The 18,952-nt window shown below is 36.3% G+C and overlaps 4 protein-coding genes across 4 annotated transcripts; 2 read left to right on the forward strand and 2 right to left on the reverse strand.

Moving 5' to 3' along the window:
* Positions 1–2,961: 2,961 nt before the first annotated feature.
* LOC107192294 (katanin p60 ATPase-containing subunit A-like 2) lies at positions 2,962–6,430 on the forward strand. The gene is made up of 8 exons (XM_015581540.1): positions 2,962–3,033; positions 3,385–3,455; positions 3,750–3,929; positions 4,499–4,772; positions 5,107–5,275; positions 5,360–5,472; positions 5,678–5,877; positions 6,046–6,430. Exons 1-8 carry the CDS (start codon positions 3,004–3,006, stop codon positions 6,428–6,430), a joined length of 1,422 nt encoding a protein of 473 aa, XP_015437026.1. The 5' UTR covers positions 2,962–3,003.
* Positions 6,431–6,467: 37 nt separating this feature from the next.
* On the reverse strand, positions 6,468–8,007 carry LOC107193742 (survival motor neuron protein). Its single transcript, XM_015583249.1, has 6 exons — positions 7,841–8,007; positions 7,454–7,636; positions 7,218–7,332; positions 6,792–7,089; positions 6,609–6,679; positions 6,468–6,542 (listed from the first exon to the last, which is right to left on the reverse strand). Exons 1-6 carry the CDS (start codon positions 7,880–7,882, stop codon positions 6,484–6,486), a joined length of 768 nt encoding a protein of 255 aa, XP_015438735.1. The 5' UTR covers positions 7,883–8,007; the 3' UTR covers positions 6,468–6,483.
* An 855-nt stretch (positions 8,008–8,862) lies between these two features.
* Positions 8,863–11,341, forward strand: LOC107193827. The gene is made up of 3 exons (XM_015583342.1): positions 8,863–10,501; positions 10,563–10,717; positions 10,805–11,341. Exons 1-3 carry the CDS (start codon positions 8,863–8,865, stop codon positions 11,339–11,341), a joined length of 2,331 nt encoding a protein of 776 aa, XP_015438828.1.
* A 2,777-nt stretch (positions 11,342–14,118) lies between these two features.
* Positions 14,119–16,843, reverse strand: LOC107193757 (elongation of very long chain fatty acids protein 4-like). Its single transcript, XM_015583264.1, has 6 exons — positions 16,765–16,843; positions 16,409–16,596; positions 15,832–15,912; positions 15,585–15,756; positions 14,520–14,797; positions 14,119–14,259 (listed from the first exon to the last, which is right to left on the reverse strand). The coding sequence occupies exons 1-6, from the start codon at positions 16,841–16,843 to the stop codon at positions 14,119–14,121; spliced, it is 939 nt and encodes a 312-aa protein (XP_015438750.1).
* Between the last annotated feature and the right edge of the window lie 2,109 nt (positions 16,844–18,952).

The following is an 18,952-nucleotide window of genomic DNA, read 5'->3' on the forward strand; positions in this document are numbered from 1 at the left end:
AAATGTCACCCGTGTCTTCGCGCTACCTGCTCCCTCCCTGCGATCAACAGAGGAGCTGTTCTCATGCGAACCGATCGAAAATCGATCTTTAACAACTTGGATCGGCGAATGGAACTTGGAGGGATCACGAATGCAGAAGGTAAATGGTACCTATTGGGGGACGTTTCACACCTGACGGATCTAGACCGTCGTGAACATTGTTAAGCCTTTGGGTACCGATTTATTTGAAGAAAATTTCGCGTGAACATATGGAGGATGTATGTACGCGGAAACGATAATTTTCCGCTAACCAGAGTTGTGCACAATTTATTTGAATAATTGAAAGTGAAAAGCACCAGTCTCTAAGATTGTCTCCATAACAGTTAATGAAATTAAGGAATTGTTTGTCAAGTGTCCACTCATTCAAGAGGAAATGTTATTTTATTATAAAAATTAGAATTTCCACGTTTAATTAATTGAAATTGATGATGAAATTTTCTTTATCTTTTCATTGAGTTTGCCCGTTTCTGCCGCTAAAGTACTAAGAAAACGACGAAGGCGTCGGACAAACGAATCCACTGGTGGTAACAAAAGCGTTCTTAAAAGAAAGTAATACTCACCCATCGAATCATGGAACGAGAACTCTGATGGACCCATCGTTTCTTACGTCCTCTCTGACTGAGTATACCGTATGGAGATCATCTATCTTCGCGTTCGTTTTCCGTGATATCGTACATTCACAGAAAAGCCCGAGGGGAACCGGGAGCCTCGTAACGTGCAACGGTGAAGAGTATCCGGGGGCTAGTTGCTTCGACAAAGACAAGTTTAAAAGACCCAAGGACGATGGATCCGTAAAAACAACAGAAAGAATGCGTTAGCTTTGATGTCGAACTAAAAAAATATGAAAAACCCACCCCCTCCCTCCCATTGGACAATATTTATCAAGATTTACGTTTTCTCAAGACTTTCCTAAGAAACGTGGGAATTACACGATCGCTGAACAATCACTGGAAAACTGTTCCACCTCTTTTAGTTATTTGAACGATCCTTTTAATTTTTATTCCAACGAAACGTGTCGTTTCGCTGATAAAAAAATCATCTTGATAGCTCGAATTTAACGATATTACGGAGAGAAAAAACGATCCTTTCGAAATTGCGTTTATTGCCAATCCACTGCTCCCTTTCAATTCCTATATTCAATTCGAGTGGGCTTTCTGAAGCATCGAGAGAACTCGTTAGAATATATATCCAGGAAATTTCGACGCGTCCAGACAACGCTGGAAAAAGGATCTAACGAGGACAAAGTACTCTAAATGAAAAAGAGAAACAGAGACAGGCGGACATATTGGAACATCGTCAACATTGTCATATATCAACGAGTTAAGTAACCCTTCAATACACAAGATACTCGATACATATGAAGGTATTGAACTAGATCAAAATCTAGAGTAGTAGCACCAAATACATATGAGGTGATAGGGTCCGGGTACACTCAACAAGGCGGGAATCTGTCGTCGATACGTTTTTATTATGCGTCGGTCGAGTTAGAAACGGCTCGAGCCATTCCCTAATTCCCTTCCGCGGAATTCGCCCTATTACGCAGCGCTCGCCACACATATATGTATATTAATCTGAAAATTCAATGAATATATTTCCCACACTTACAAGGTTTTTTTTAAAAATAAGTTAAAGGTACAGAGAAAGAGTATCGATGAGATATAAATCGCACTCCTACATAAAACTGCGATTTAGATTATTGTCCGTGGACTTATAGCTGTATTGTTTCTCTGACTACTGGAGAAGATTGTAACGATTTCAGAAGTCCTGTGAAGTTTAAACATCCTAGTAAATTCATTAATGAATTTCTAAAGAAATATAAATTGGATTGGAGAATAATCACGTCCATTCAAAGTCGAATCATAGTGTCTTTTTTGAAAATAAAATTTAAGGATATATAATATAAGGCCTGACCAAATATGTGTACATTAACAGGTTGAATGCCACGGGGGTCACCGGTGACCGACGTGCCCGGATTGAAGAAAAAATAAGAAAGGTAGACAAAAGACAACACTTATAATTTCTTATTATTATCATCGTTGATGTAGTGGTCTGAAGAAATGAATGCAGTATAAAACATTTGAAAATAGTTTTATTTATACATTTAATATAGTTTTATTATGCGCGCACGTTACGATGTGTCGTATTAAAACATTCTAAACAAAGGAAGGGTGAACCAGCACAGTCTTTACAATATGTCACGACTTTTTTGGTACAGTTTTTTGCAATTATTCTTCCTAGCTTCTTTGAATTTTTTTGATAACAAATTTTGCAAAATCTTCGCGCCGTTCGAGCTTTTCCCGGCATTGCTTTTAATTCATGTCGTGGTTTTTTCAGCAACCTTTCATGTGGAGAAATGGAAACTTCAGCTTCATGATCACGACTGATTGTTAACAGTCTCAAAAATAATAAAATCGTAACAGTATTACTGTACAATGCGAAGACACTATTTGAGATAAATGACAATCGCGCGAAATCGTACTCCAGCGCCACGGGGGTCACCGGTGACCCCCGCCGAAATTAACATGCCAATCATGTTTATACGTTGTAAATTATCTATTGTAGATAATATTTCAACATTATATGTATCGCTAAATAGAAAGTTCATCGTGGCGCCACGGACAATCCCGGTAAAATTGGCGTGGCATTCAACCTGTTAATTATAGAGTTTTTATTTCCTGAAAATCCATAGAGAATCTTTCTACGAAACAAAGATACTGAAAACGAATTAGAAATGTAAATTTTCACGGTGTGTCACGTTTCACTTCTTTTTCACATCCTGTGAACTCTCTTCCCTTTGCACGATTCACGATTGCTACCTAATATTGCCATAGCAACGGATCGGTCCTGTTTTGTTTCAAACAAGCGTTCCAGCAAGGTCGGCAGCGGAACGGTTTCTTCGACACTTCGAACGCTAAATAACGATATTTCGTTTATTCATCGAAAGCAAAGTCTACTTTAAGCACCATGAACGGGCTCCATAATCTGCTTGAAAAGGTAATTCATGTTACTTGTTCTTCTCTCTTAGACTATGTAAATACATCGAATTGAGTACATTAACAATGACCGAACGAATGATGTGGGTCAATTGAAACAAAGAAATTAACACAGAGACAAATATTAAGGTAAACGAAATGTTACGTTATTGCGATCGTAACATTTTTTCTATTGTATCAGAAAAACTTAAAGTCTAATTTCAATCGTAGACTGAATTAAACTATCATCAGTTACGGTTTTTTGTAAGCTCTTTCGTTGGTGGAACATACTGAAATAATTAATTAACATCTTTATTGTAAGAATTAAACGAATTATCTATCAAGATACTACAACTTGTTACTTCTGTGTAAGGAGGAGAAACGTGTACGAGATCGGCGTCGACATCTTCTTCACCTCATATCTTCTTATCTGGAGAATAATGGGTGAGCCTGCCAAAGTTTTAATTCCTCTTTCGGAAGTGTGTACCACCTCCCGTACGTTCTCTTTTTTCTTATACCGACTATAAAACTACCGATCGAAAGAAATATGAATTCGTAAAGTACAAGATTGGTCCATTAATGCTGCTATTAAATAAATAATAAGTAACGCTAAAACAAGTATAACAAATAACAATAATACTACTAAGCATTTCGAACCAAACACGATCGTAATAATATTGATCAGATATATATATATACACACACGCATATATTTAAGGAAGAATTTACTGTTTACAGATACATAAAGTCTTCCGATGTGCTTGCACTTGAAGCACAGCTGTCCGACAACATTCAAGTCTGCGACAATATGGATCTGGAAATGATTCTGACCGAATACGACAACTATTACAACTTGAAATTCAATAAACATCCTATCCTTTGTAAAAAGGCCGAAACGACTGTGTCCGCAAACTCGATGTAAGCAAATGTTTATTATAACAAAAAAAATTTCATGAAATTATTTCCGTTATTCGAAAATATTCTCCGTTTTTTAATCATTAGGCTGTGTTAGCTATCTTTTATCTCCTTTTAACCCTTCTCGGACGAGTATGCATACGAGAGTCAACAAATGTAATTACTAGACTGCGGATATTTATTGCTAATTAGATTTCTCTAGTCTAATTTATAGAAACTGTAATTGAATAAAAGTTTCTTTACTTTATGTATTATTCTACCAGATTCCAAACAATATGAAAACCTTAAACTTTATCAAACTCTCAACTAGAATGAACTCCACACAATCGTGTATGCTATAAATGCACAAAAACTGCAGTCTAGTAATTACTTGCTATCGTAGGTGCGACTTCCGATTGTCAAAGTGAAAATATGATATTCCTTATTTGACGACGATTGTCTGCAAAGTGCCACTAGCGACAGTGCAAACAATGTCCGAAAATACCAGTACTGAGAACAATTTTACAGTACATATCAAGATATTACGGTTAAGTGTCTTCTTTATTTTATTACCTAAACATTCAATTTTCCAGGGAGAAGAAGGCGAAGGCAACTCGTTCGCTTAAGCAGAATGAAAATAAAAACGCGAATAAAAGGGAACCGGACAAAGAGAAGAAGGGGGAAAATATTAATGACATAAACCTAGCAGTGACAGTGAAGCCCGTATTTTCCAGCGGACCCGAGAACCAACCCGCAGCCATAATGGATGGACCGGAACCAGCTTCAGGATCAAAGACATCCGTGTCCATCGACGATCTTTATCCGGAGGATTCCGAGTTTCGAAAGATAGCTGAAACAATCTCGAAAGTAGGTAAAAGGGAGAAAATTATTTATGACGAGATGCAAATTGTCAGCACAGTGGGCCATTTTTATTCGGGCAATTGAATACAAGTCGGCAGCCACTCGGCTACCATCGCTTACAATATTTGACGTCGGTACCCTACGTGCAAATATCGTAACGTTCTGGTACACCTAAGTGTCTGAGCAGGTAGCATAAATCAGACATTATGCGTTTCTGGACACATATATTTCAAATTATACACATAAATATATAAGTTCAAATGTTTCTCGCGGATACACGAGTCTCAGTTTAGAATTGTCGATACCGAATCGTAGAATCACTGATTACATTTCTATACAGGAAATCGTGATGAAAAACTTGAACGTTCATTGGGACGACATAAAGGGACTGGCAGATTGCAAAGTCGCCATTAAGGAGGCAATCGTCTATCCCATAAAATATCCGATATTCTTCCGTGATAAATTTACCGCTTGGAAAGGAATTTTACTATACGGAGCACCTGGCACAGGTAAAACATAGTCGACCATCTCTTTTTTTTTTTTGCGTTTAAAAAATTATAAATAACACATTCACGGTGAATCCTCGTGTCTAGGTAAGACCATGTTGGCGAAGGCGACCGCAACTGAATGCAATTGCACTTTTTTCAACATATCAGCTAGTTCGTTGGTTAGTAAATGGCGAGGGGACTCCGAGAAATATCTTCGTGTAAGTAGACGTGTTCGTTTTATCATTAACTTCCCATAAACTACCGAGAATTTACTCTGTATACTGAATTATACAAAGTGTAAATGATGCTCAGCATTATTCTGCGTTTTTATTATTTCTTCTGGATAGAATAATCATTTTTCGTGTTTGCAAAAAATATGAATTTAAAAATATTCATTCTGAAGAGTTCCAATTGTTCGAATAGACTCTTTTCGATGTTGCCTACCAACGATCGCCAGCGATTATCTTCATCGACGAGATAGATTGGATAGCCACAGATACGGAAAATGGTCCATTATCCGAACCAGCTAGAAGATTTCGAGCAGAATTGCTCGCCAGACTGGATGGATTAATATCCGATGAAAATGCAAATGTCGTGTTATTAGCTGCGACTAACTCTCCTTGGTACGTAACATAAAAAGAACAGACTTCTATGAAAAGCAATCTGACAATGAAATTTTTAAGTTTTTACAAGCCATTTACCCAATTAGTGATTAGGATAGGAAGCTATATTATTTATACACCTGCTATTAACCGCAGCATAATTAACGACCATACATTTTTTTCTACTAGGATCATCGACGCCGCATTACTGAGACGCCTGGAGAAACATATATACGTACCGTTACCCAATAAACAAACTCGACTTGATATGCTCAATACCTACGCCTGCGTAGACTTAGCAAATTCACAAGACTTACACAACATGAATGTAAATTTAAACCATTATTCTGGTTCTGATATAAAAATGCTTTGCAAGCAAGCATGGATATTACAAGTGACCCCAACTATTGAACGTCTTGAAAATAAGGAAATATCCATATTAGACGTCCCATATGAAATAGCGAGCATCGATCACTTAGAGAAGGCGCTCGAATTAGTGAAACCTACGATTAAAAATAAAGATGATTACTTAGCTTGGATAGCAGGAAAGAAGGAAAACAAGCAACGAAAGTAACACAATAGAGCTATGAACGAAAATTATATTTTAAATAAAAAACCATTATACAATCAGCAGTTTTTCCTTTTCTCTTGATTATTTCTCACTTGTTTTAAACCATGATAATAACCTGCAGAGAAAACTGAATGGATCAATTGTACATGTAAGTAATACAAAAAACATATAAAGTTATTACCTGTATGAAAGCCACTGATATACCATGACATTAACATACTTGACAATGCATCTGCATCATTGTCTGGAAGCCTGAAATATTTTTTAACTGAAATTGCATATACTTTTCTAATTACGATTTAAAATTAAAAAACTTTCAATATGATATTTACTGAAAATTGCTAGGAAAAAATTGGCTACTTACTTTGCCATTAGTTGTGGTGGCAATGGAGGAGCAGGTGGCATAATGTCTACTGCTGAAGTAAAAGATGGCCCAGGCATAAAGTGTTGCTTATATGCTTTTGCATCCTCAGTTTCGTATTCCATTTTTTCCCCATTATACTTTTTAGAATGGTCACTACTGGCAACATACGTCTTTTCTGTCTCCACACTTTCTTCATTAAGTTTTTGTGCAATAGCATCTTTTTGTTGCGCTATCTGACTTTGTAAACCTTCAGATTCTAACAAAAAATATAACCCCACTTTCTCTGTATTACCATACCCTGAAAATATTGGAATTAGCTTGTTTGATAAACACGCACAATCTATAATGTTAGATATGATTGAAACTTTTGTTAAACTTTAACATTAACTTTTGTCTGTTAGAAATTGATCAGTTTGAAAGCATTACCTACAAATTTTACAATACAAGTCCCACTATTCTCATAGATTTTCGATATTATAGCTTCATAAATTTCTCCATCCTCTGAGTATATAGCTCGACAGGGAGATCCTACACTCCACTTCTATTTGAGTAGAATATACACAAAAATCAATATAATTAGATACACGAAGAGATCAGTTTTAAGTCCTGAATTTATAGATTCACAATTGTATTGCATATTCAATTTCTGAAACAATTACAACCTTATAAGGTGTACTTGTACGCTTAGACTGCTTGGAGTTTTGTGTCTTTTGCTTTACTTCAGTATTTTGAATATCCATGCCCATTCTCTTCGCGACTTCCTCCTTCGCTAAATTCACCGCTTTATCGTAGGCTTTTATTAATGCGCTGTCATCCCAAACATCGTCGTTATCCGTATTTGTTCCCTTAAAAACGAAAGTGAATATTGTATAACACACTCACACATTTTATTTCTGATCTTTTATAGTGTACACTATCGACTTGTACAAAGAAGTGTAAATAACAGTAATTGCAGTACTTTTTAAAGTATACAAATAAATCGAACATTTATTTTTAGGTGGCTTTATAAAAACCATGACCGTGACTTAATATTAAAAACACATTCATACATTTCCGTTCCCCCGAACAAAAAGCACGTTGTCTTCTGCCATTACATTTAAATAATTATATCTTAAGATAGAATTTATTTACGAAAAATTAATTTGTTACGTCCATTTGAGTGTGACAAATGTAAATGCTGTAAACCATGGCAACAACAATCACGACTGTTACCAAACTGTCATGGAAAAAATTCAGTTATGTGGCGTCATCTAAGTAGTTATTTACACGACCGGTATTTCAGAACTTAAAACATCCCTAACGCTAAATGATAACACCACAGACGAGATATAAGAATAGACCTAACATGCAATGTAAAGTTTTTGACCCATGCTTCGAGGGCGTCAGAAGCCCCCTTACCATTTTAGTGTCAATACCCGACGTTACCGATAAAGCATGAATTCTGAGTATTATTAGCACAAATGAAGTGTTATATATTCCATTCATATTGCGTGTATCTATATGATTTGACGGGAATAAAAATATCCGATGCTTCACTCGAATGGATTTAACGTAGTTCACAAATTCATCGTTCTCACAACGTAGAGGGCAGCAGAAAATCCCTGACTTTTTACACTATCGGTATTTCAGAACATGAGACACGAAGTCCCATAAGATGATAGGTCTATCCTATACCTAGTCGGTGATAACACTAATTGTTTAACAGCTTTAGAGTTTTACCGTAGATAGCGCCGTGAGTATGTTTCGTCACTTTAAAATGCCCTACCAATAAGATACAAACTCTTATATGTATCTGGCCTATGTATAAAAAATTAATTATGCATTGTTATGAATTAAGAATACACCTGGATCAGTAGCTGTTAATAACTAATTCACGGGATTTCAAAATGTAATTTAGCTTTATTAGAAAAAATATTTTATCATAATTTATGCGCTTTCTTTTCATACTGTTATCTGAAAATTTTGCTAAGCAACCTTGGGTGTAAACATTAAGCTCCTGTAAATAAATTAGATAATAAAGTATGCTTTGTTGAGTTTTGATTGTTGTGTCTTTGTTTTTTGTTGTATCAATATGTCCAGCGAGGATGTTGACTTCATCAAAGGATACGCGCTACATGCAGAAAATAAGGGGGAACAAGATCTAAGTCTCGGTTATGCTTATCCTACGATAATTAAGTTAGAAGATGCCAATGTACTTGTATTAAATAGAAAAAGCTATCGAAAATCAAGTCAGGAATCAATATTAAGGGAAGATGGATTATATGTTTCTGATAATCCTTTTATTTACAGTGACATTGAACCACAACTTGATCATATGCAAATCTTAGAATATCAGAGGAAACATAAATTCTCTGGAAAACTTGTAAAGATTGTACTTCGTAAAGTCGATATTAATACTTTAAGAGATCAATCAGATACAATCGAAATTACATCTGTTTATTTGTTGTTTAAGAATAAAGTTATATGTAAAACAAATAGACCTTTCAATAGAAAATTACATAAACTATTGATCAAGAATTCAGAATGCAACAATTTATTTATACAGGTGCATGCCAAAGGAGGACAGTCTAGTATATTGCCATTGCCATTACCTAAACGAAATGTTGAAAACAATAAAGTAGACATAGACTTTGCAATAAGTGATAATCTAGGTAGAATACATGGTGGCACAGTCACATGTACCATTACATTAAATAATTATGGTACAAAAGCACAAGAACCATACACAACACATTTTTACAAATTAAGTAATGATCCAAATGATCCACAAATTAGTCTATCCTTACTCAGACCAACCAAAACTATTTGCAAAAAACAAGTTAAATATTTTTTATTGGAAGATCCAGCATTGACCTTCAATAGTGATCCAGAGGTCACTATTTCTAAAAAAGTTCAAGTAGATGAAGAAAAATCACCAGATATAGTTGTAATCGAACAACCAGCATTTTCTTTATTTGACATATCTTTTGGAGATTTGTTTCAAGCTAAGAGACCATTAGAACTACCAACAAGTACCCGAAGACACCATGCAATAGGAAAAACTATTCTGACTGTTAATGTGTTACGTGGAATAGAAATACCAATCAGAGAAGAATCTGCATTGGTTCAACCATTTGTAGAAGTTGAATGGGGTAACACAGTTCACGCAACAGTTATAGCAGAAGGACCAGCACCTGTGTGGCAACAAACAATGCATTTTGAGTTACCAAAACAAAATGATGAATACTGTATAAAATTTCGTTTATACGATCAGCATCCTGTTTGGGGTCAACAATGGCTAGGTGAAACTAGAATTCCGATTGAGCATCATAGGAATTATCAAGAACTGGAACGATGGATCACATTATCTACTTTGTTCAGTCCATTGCTATTATTTGGATATGTGCAAGCCAGTCCTGGTCAATCATATACACGTATTTATGTTTTAATTAAAATGGAACATCCAAGTACTCAGTCTATGGAAAATACTACTGTAAATACGTTATTGAAAGGAATTCCAAGATGTCTTGTTACACCATATAAAATTAATGATTTGGAAAATGCAAAGGATGTTGCAAGACTAGCGATGCTTATACCATCACTGCCAACCTATTATGGACCAGTAACACCACGTCAGGCATTAAATATAAAGAAGGTAGATCACTATGGAAGAGCAGCTTTACTCGCATCATTGTTACAAGGCTTAAGTTTACAAACATATGTTTTATTAGGTATGTAGTACTATTACATGTTCTTTAATTTTCCGCTTTAATAATGTAATTGATACAATAGGTTCCTCGCAAATCAGTAAGTGGACTGCATTTGTTCTAAGTATTAGTGAAAATGGGATATACACATTGTGGGACCCAGAAACAGGAAATTATCATAAAATGGATGATAGTCATTGCCCCTTAATGAAGGTTTCCCGTTTAATCAATCACTTTGGTGTTAGTATTATGATTTCTATTACAATTTAATTTAAAGTAACACACACTTTTATTCTTATGAATAAATGTACAATATTGTTTCAATAGATGTGGGAAAATTTACAAAAATCTATTTTACCTCATAATCTCAAATATGATGTGAAATCAAATAAAGACTGGCGACCCATTGAATCAACTTCAGCAAAAAGTGATCATACAATTCAAGTACTTGAATTAAGTATTACAGATGAAGAAGTGAAGCAATTTAAAAAAGTGTCTGTGGAGATGGAGCAACATTTGAAAGACAAATTGGCTGAATGGCGTAGTATAGTTGGTTTGACAACAATATTTAATCGACACGCAACAACTGTCTTACGAAATTTTATTTTGAAGATAGAACCTTCTTCAGAACCACAGCTAGATAAAAGAGATTTGAAACAATTGCACAGAGCTTACCATATACATGGCTTTGTGTTGAATAAGCGTGATAGCAATAAGAATGATTTAACTGAACAGTTAAATGCAACAAAAATTCATAACATTACTGGTCCAATTGAATTTGCTCTGGTGTGTCACATACAGCCTTATGTTGGAAAAATATGTTCGATGTGGTTGGCTGTTATAATTCTAAGAAGTCGTGATTAAGTTATTTGTATGTAAGTGTATTTGCTTATTACATATATATTTGTATACTCCATTAAAAGTAATGTTACAATGCGTACAAAGGAGTATAAATAACTAGTATTTATCACAAAAATTTTTTGCAAAAAATACAGCTTCAAATATAAATCACTAAATATACACTTTCCTTAAAATTTCGTATATAAAAAGATATTATGACAAAAAATCGCATGAAGAAGAGATTAATCGGAGTCGTTTAAAAAATAGTGAAATCCTACGATTTTTTGTCAGTAATACTTCATTAAACATGTAGTTTTTGAAGTGACATTTTTAATAAAAAAAGTACAAAGTTTTGGTAATAAATCTAGTCAAGACTAAAATTTTTTATGAGTGTAGTTTTCGTAATGTCGAATTATTAATAATGCATATTGTTTGTATATGGAATCGAAAATTTATGATGCTAATGTGTCATGAAATATTTGTAGAAAATCTTTCACGGTATTGACTCATGTGTACATTCAATATTAATTTCGTGTAAATATTGTGTCTTGTACTCTGCAGCATTGTAGTTTCATATTGACCCTACGATGAAGAATGAAATTTAAAGAAAAAGTGTACCTGTGTTGTAAAAATTTTTAGTCCGATTTCAGTACACACACATACAACAATGAAACCATATAGAGACTAATATATATCTAAATAACATTCTTTCGATATCGATTCTTTTTATATTTTTACAGTTGCACTAGAAAGGTTTAATGAACAAAAATGGTGGGTATAAACGTAATACATCTTTATGTTTTTTGCATTGCGCAGCAATGCCCTTTTTATAACAATTGTAATTTTCCTTACATACTGTGACAATAATAAAACGTATTAACAATATCGTATTGCCTAAAGGTTTTAGAAATAGTTCAAACAGAAAACAAACCTGTGCAAAATGAACGAGATTGATTTGTACTAATCAATAATTATGATCGTACATTCTATCTGTTGCATTTTGACTGCAAACCGGATATAAAAATTTTTGCGTTTCCATTAAAAAAAACAGGTGAATGGTTTCCATGGAATCTCCATTTGTGCGACATTTTCAACTATCTAGATTCTAGAAGATTCTGAGTGTTGCAATTTGTTGAATTGAAATTACCACGTATGTAAAATATTTATCGTAGAAAAATGTTCGTGTATATAAATGTTCATCTAACTTACAAAAATTCAACCAAAACATTACCGTAAACTCATAAATACTCTCGTATCATAAATAAACAAATTTCTCAGAAAAAATTAACAACGAGCGTGTTTCATTATTCTAGAAATGCCTAGCAAACAAGATTCATTAAATAAGACCCCCCTATAAATACAGTGTTAGGCATGTGTCTGCAAAATGCAAATAATCCTTTCGTTTGCAAAACGCGTACACCTCCGTTAATAGTTTTCTTTTTCATCGTGTCAGAAGGTGTTTCATTTCCAATTTATTCAAAACGATCGTTCGCAGAATACAGGCGTTCACAAAAATATTGTCCCCCAGAGGATATTAAAAAAAATAAATAAAATCTGAAAGTGATCGTTCTATGCCAAGAAGTTCGATCTTGAAGAACCAAATATATTATTCATGGAATATTTCGAAATATAATCTACATAATTTCTCGAAATCTTAGATGTTTTGTGAACAACCGTATCTGCGTTTAACTAAAACGACCAGTGTGCTACTGCATATTAGGTACAACCATATTGTGACCGCCATGCTTGCATTCTAAACGTTAGATCTACGACGGGAAACGAAAACCTAAAGGCAGTCCCTGACTCGACGATCCGTTTTCATTATCTTTTTACAAGGCAGATTTCAACCGTCGGCCACAAAAAGATCGCTTACTTTAAGCTTACATTACGCAACGCTATCGTACTCGATCGAATACACGATCTCGTAACTCCTATTGAAGACTAAACTTTTATACAGGATGTTCCGGAAGTCTTCTACAGAGCGTGGTTCGTTATTGATGGTACAAAACCGACGAAGCTTTGATTCTACATGAAAAATCGATCGACACTCTCGAATAAAACTCTTGGACACGGGGGCTTTATTTTTGATGAAAAAAAATTACTTTGAAAATTTATTGTTTCTACTTGTTTCAACTACTGGTTGTTTCTATATACTTATTGCGACCGTCGAATGCATGCGTATCACATAAATATTCAAGAGCAATTTTCATGAAAACATGGACAACACGAACAACTTTTATTCCACACTTTCGACTAATCTTTCATAAAGAATGAGACTCTCTCGGCGATTGCACCATCAATAACAAATCGCCCTGTGTTCTGATGAAATATAGTGAACTCGCGTATGGCAAAGACATTCGCTGAAATCCATTTTACCACGTTCAAACGGATAACGACTATTCAGAACACCTTGTATATTTGACTAATTTGTATTTACAACATCCTGGACCAGCGATCTAAAGTTTGTGCTATTGATCCAAGAGAAAAACAAAATCGCAGGCCGGTAAGTTAACAATCGCGTTGTGTTAAATTCGGCCCTGGAAACATCGGATTCTCCGGTGAATCGCCGATTTTTCCAGGACACAAGAGGGTATTCGAATGTCGTCCCAATCACGTACAAAGTTGTGACTCGCTAGCAAGAACTGAAATTCTGGCCGAATGGGTTTCCGATTCCGACGTTCTCGTTACTTGAAACGAACTCTTGAATGATATTTCCTCTTTAATCTTTCTTTATCCTACTTGTGGCTCGCACAACTCGAACGACAGCAGTGCTTTAACGAAAACCTTAGGAAGTATGATATTTATTGAGTCTTTTTCGACACTCCGTTCGCGTATCCGTTGGCGTGACCGTTCGTGACTTTTCCGTTGCATGTCGCTTCCTTGGCTGCTGCACCTTTCGCCTTCATTTTCTCTAATTGCCGCTCTGCGTACGCTTGCTTGCCCTGCACAATCAACGTTTCATGTTAAACAATTTCGTAAAGTCTCCTGAATCTTGAGGCTTTTAAAACTCTTCGATTCAAGGTATAGAAAAATCTCGTTCGTAACCTTTGAAAACAACTCGTAATTCGAGTTAAGTCTAGTCGAATCGAATCGAATAACTCAAATATCAAGGTAGTTTAATCGTCCGAGCAAAACTTGAAAGAATATCTTTTTCGATGCTGTGTCTTGGGAACCGTAATGTGCTATCTCAAGATTCATGTACCTTGGCGATGTACGCTTTAGCGTAGAAGTTTCCGAATAGCACGATGAAGGAGACCATGTAAATGACGAGAGCGTATTGCATCCAGAGCGGGAAGTCGCAGCCGGATCGAATACCGTTGATGCCAAGGATCAAGGCGGTGGTGAACTGTATCAATTGGAGGATCGTCAGGTATTTCTTCCACCAAAGGTATCTGGCAACGGTCGGGCCGAGCGCGGCCAATCCGTAATACGAGTACATGAGCACGTGGATGAAGCTGTTCACCATTGCTGGTAGGAAAGCTGAAAAATACAAATGTGTTTCACTTCAATCTCGACTCACGATACAGAAGTTGCTCTTCATTGGCAGGAAAAAGAACATTTCATTCACGCTGCTTCCAACTTTCATTTCTTCGATGTACTTAATGCACAAAAGATTACACGAGAGTAAAAGTACAGCGAATAACGAAAGTATTCGAGTAATAAGACAGCCATTACTGGACACTATGCGACCAAGGTATGCATACGATGGTCACTGATTTATTATACAAATATCGTATATGCTTTAAATAAAACACAAATTATAATCCTGTTGTTCGAATACTTTCGTCACCACAGGCACTTTTGTGATTTGCAATATTTATTATTTACTGTAATGAAGCGATCAAATTCAGTTCGAACGAATGGATTACAATTTGCTTTGCAAAAATACACTGTGTATCCAACTTATCCACAAATCGCGATGTTTATGGATACGACTTTATCTGGCGGCATTAATAAGTTCTGCTTCAGTGAAAACACGCGTGCCATCGCGATTTCTCCCTTAACGACTCCGAAACAGCCAGAAACTTATATGTATCGTGACCACGTGGAACTTTCTACAAAAATTTATTATGGATCAACCAGAATGATACGGAATCAATATTCGAGCAGAATTTCTTTAATGTGATTTTTATTTAATGTCGCCTGTATAGAAATGAAAATGTTATCAATATTAAAGTTTTAGATTCGAAGTACGAATCTATTGAAAAGAAACGGATTCTGACTGAAGTAGAGGAAAAATTTGTACGATCGATTGTGAGCTACTTACTCGATCCGCTCGGGACCCATTTGATGCCGATCCACCACAACGAGAACATCGTGGAGTGGTGGTAAACGTGAAGGAAGCTTAACTGATTGTCCTTCTTCCGTAAGATGAAGAAGAACGTATCACAGAACTCGAGAAGCTTGCTGAAGTAGTACCACCATACCGCGTGTGCGATCTGAAACGAAAGTAACGGTGCATTTCAATTGACATTGATGACTTTAACGTTTGTATCGACTTTAAATTAACGCACCTGTAACTCATCTGGACGCGTCACGTGCCTGATTGGCTGGCAAACGTAGCTGTAGCTTAATCTGGTAGACGCAACGAACAACTGAAAATGTCAAATGTTTAGTATTATTTCTATAAGAATACTGATAAATTATACATCAAGTACAGGAAACAGTTTTATTAATTTAAAAAGAGAAGAATAGCCGTAATTTTCGCTTCAAAAGACTCATAAGTATTAGAACAGTTATCGAATATACAGTTACGAAATTGCGGAAAGTTTGAAAGAAATAATGTTTAAGGGGTATCAAAGCTCGACGGACAACGCTTGTGCTACTATGAAGTAATAAAAATGGCCTGAAATATATCATTTTTACAAAACAGTGCATTGTCTTCGTACAGATCAGGTGTCCTAATACTCATGATCGGTGGTGTAGGTCGTGCAAACAGTCAATAGAAGTTAAGTGTGTATCAGTACAGTGTGTATCTGTCGAGACATCTTTTAATGAGTCTCCGTACAAATTAACGCGAAACGAGAAGTAGAAGAAATCAACATGTAAATCGAGGACAAGAAAGATGACTGGTGAAAATCAGGAAAGTACCTGAATGGCAATGTACGCGTTCAGGCAGGCCATCGCGAGATTATAGGGGACGAGAGCCCACGTCAGCTTGAAGGCTTTCCGATTTCTCATAATCTTTGGCCCGGCCCATACGATCAGTAAATACAGCATCGTGTATATCAAAGTGGGCTTCGGAGAATCGACCAGCAGCCATCCTCTCGATCTTTCGTCTGTACAAATTTCAACGTCATCGTATTAATCGGCTGCAAGCTTTCACGCCACTGTGAAAGTTTAGCTTAAAAAGAGAAAGCAGCCAAAGCAAAGGTTTCGCCGTTTTTTTTTTTTATTACGAGCAATTTAATATTAATTTACATGTATATTCTGCGAGGATGTCTTACCGGCAAGGGACAGAGTCCAGAGGTAGTAATCGTAGGCATCGTTTATTAAAGTCGCCGTGGAATTAATTATGTTCGCCATTGCCTGAAACAAATACGTGGAGTACGTTTATAAAATGGTCGTGTAAAATCAGTAGCGAATCGTACGAATGCAATGACAGACAATTTCGTAAAAATGGTTTACTGTACTTGGAATTCACCTCGAGGGAAATTTGCACGCGAACTGACGAAAGTGGATGTACGATAGCAAAAATTAACTCGAAAGTAATTTTCCATATCTTCCACAATCAAAATTACCTTGACCGGTTTTTAGTCACATTACGCATTTCGAAACGCATAGGAGACTGAAAAATTCACACGGAAGTTCACTTTAAAGTACACCCATCTGTTTATCTACGTGCTTTAGATATCTCGTGACTATTATATTCCAGACTATTTCAGTAATCTTTCCGGAAGTGAAGAAGCATTACAATATGTATACGTATCATATTCATACGTTACAGTATCACTATCTAAGACGTTTGCAGTGAGTATTCATTGAAAAAAAGACAAAGAAAAGAAACCAAACGAGCAATCGACGCCATCTTGGAATCTACCGAATAAATTCAAGGACTCCGCGTCCGGACGAACTCTTCAAAGCATCTATTACCCGTTTGTTCTTCACTTTTATAGCTCCAAAATAGAACTCAGTTCGATAGATTCCAGAATTGATCTTCACGAACAATATTTCTCATTTCTGCATTAATTGATTTTCGCATAAAGATTCGAAGAACGCCGCCCTCGGGCGAAAACCATTCAACGTATATCTATTCATTGTCTATTTGTCCAGTCAGTTGACAATCATTTCGACGATACGGTGAACGGTCGACAAAACTGAAAGTACATCCGCTGGAATTAATAAAGCTTTCCAATGAGATTACGTATTTCCATTGAGCTTTCTTTCGCGGTGGCGCCGATGCACTGTTATTAGTCGGGGCGCTTAACTGGCCAGTTGATCGACGAACGTTATCCGGTCGTTCCACTGGATGGAAAACGTCATATGTAACTTTCACATTAACGGGCGAGCCTCGTGTGGCTATCTCCTCGTATCCACGGGGGAAAAACATGTTTCGTGTGATCTTTTCGAGCCCGGCTTGGATATCAAACGCCGCCCGTTCGATGCCCCCCCCCCCCGGTGTGCATCGTCTGGAATGTATACTTTCATTTGCGGTCTGGCTTCGCCGTGATCTTGTAGCAAGTGCAAGTTCACCTTCCCCCCATTCGCGCGTACACTTGACTTTCGTCTAGGTTTCAATTGACACGCGTCGCTGACCACTCGAGGAGTATATTTGTACTTCGGGCTGGTCGAGATGAAATGGTTGCGGTATATAAAGGGTACGATCTCGAATTTGACTGGTTGATAAGTCATCATAGGACTACAACAAACAATTTAATTATTAGGTAATTAATTATTGTTCTTCAATTATTGTAGCGGTACAAAAGTCTATTCAACTTTTCACTAAGTAAGACTGGTGTATGAAGTCGGGAAATCGGTTTTAATATGAATGGAACAGTATAGATCCTTGACATCTACAGAAATACCGATTTCGCCAAGAAATCGTGAATTACTGATTAGCACAGCTGATATAATATTGTCGTATCCAATTATGTGATTCGCCAGTCCCCGTTATTCAAGCTCGAAGCCATTGGTCCGCGAAACCGAATTGGTCAAACGAACAGTTTTTTCACTGGAGTTTCGTTAATGACGTAAACTCTACAGGTTATTAGTGCAAGCTTATAAGTTACACTAATGCCGAGGATAGTCAGAATATATATCAGAATATATGGCCGTAAAAGATACCGAGTATCAATTAATGGACATTCCGCTGTCGGTGTACAAACTATTCAGAAGTAACGGGAAAATGGTCAGAATCGCGAATAATTTCACATGAGCTGACGTAAAACAGTTTAGAAAGCCATTAGCGATTATACAGAGATAGATACAGAAATAAATGCTATCTATTGGGTCGGAAATCGTGTAACAAAGACTATTTACATGTCTACCTGGTGTAGCCCATACATTTCGGAGACATTTTCTGATTATTCACAATACGGGACGCCGTTAGATCTCTACGCGTTATAAAGTTTTATAGTTGCCGTTTCTATGCAGGCACAGGCAAATCTTGAATAATCGACACTTATTCAGACAGAC

The sequence above is a fragment of the Dufourea novaeangliae genome, unplaced genomic scaffold (assembly GCF_001272555.1).
Source record: "Dufourea novaeangliae isolate 0120121106 unplaced genomic scaffold, ASM127255v1 scaffold1, whole genome shotgun sequence".
Lineage (NCBI taxonomy): Eukaryota > Metazoa > Arthropoda > Insecta > Hymenoptera > Halictidae > Dufourea > Dufourea novaeangliae.

What these genes read in the sequence shown, in the direction of transcription:
- LOC107192294 (XM_015581540.1), top strand. Translation starts at nt 3,004, where the DNA reads ATGAACGGGCTCCATAATCTGCTTGAAAAG. An exon ending in ACTGTGTCCGCAAACTCGAT is followed by an intron (nt 3,930 to 4,498) that starts GTAAGCAAATGT and finishes TCAATTTTCCAG; the next exon opens with GGAGAAGAAGGCGAAGGCAA. An exon ending in TAGCTGAAACAATCTCGAAA is followed by an intron (nt 4,773 to 5,106) that starts GTAGGTAAAAGG and finishes ATTTCTATACAG; the next exon opens with GAAATCGTGATGAAAAACTT.
- LOC107193742 (XM_015583249.1), bottom strand. Translation starts at nt 7,882, where the DNA reads ATGGCAGAAGACAACGTGCTTTTTGTTCGGGGGAACGGAAAT. An exon ending in TTGTTCGGGGGAACGGAAAT is followed by an intron (nt 7,637 to 7,840) that starts GTATGAATGTGT and finishes TTCGTTTTTAAG; the next exon opens with GGAACAAATACGGATAACGA. An exon ending in TATCAGTGGCTTTCATACAG is followed by an intron (nt 6,543 to 6,608) that starts GTAATAACTTTA and finishes TTTTCTCTGCAG; the next exon opens with GTTATTATCATGGTTTAAAA.
- LOC107193827 (XM_015583342.1), top strand. Translation starts at nt 8,863, where the DNA reads ATGTCCAGCGAGGATGTTGACTTCATCAAAGGATACGCGCTACATGCA. An exon ending in ACAAACATATGTTTTATTAG is followed by an intron (nt 10,502 to 10,562) that starts GTATGTAGTACT and finishes TTGATACAATAG; the next exon opens with GTTCCTCGCAAATCAGTAAG. An exon ending in GTTTAATCAATCACTTTGGT is followed by an intron (nt 10,718 to 10,804) that starts GTTAGTATTATG and finishes TTGTTTCAATAG; the next exon opens with ATGTGGGAAAATTTACAAAA.
- LOC107193757 (XM_015583264.1), bottom strand. Translation starts at nt 16,843, where the DNA reads ATGGCGAACATAATTAATTCCACGGCGACTTTAATAAACGATGCCTAC. An exon ending in CTGGACTCTGTCCCTTGCCG is followed by an intron (nt 16,597 to 16,764) that starts GTAAGACATCCT and finishes AAATTTGTACAG; the next exon opens with ACGAAAGATCGAGAGGATGG. An exon ending in ACGCGTACATTGCCATTCAG is followed by an intron (nt 15,913 to 16,408) that starts GTACTTTCCTGA and finishes TGACATTTTCAG; the next exon opens with TTGTTCGTTGCGTCTACCAG.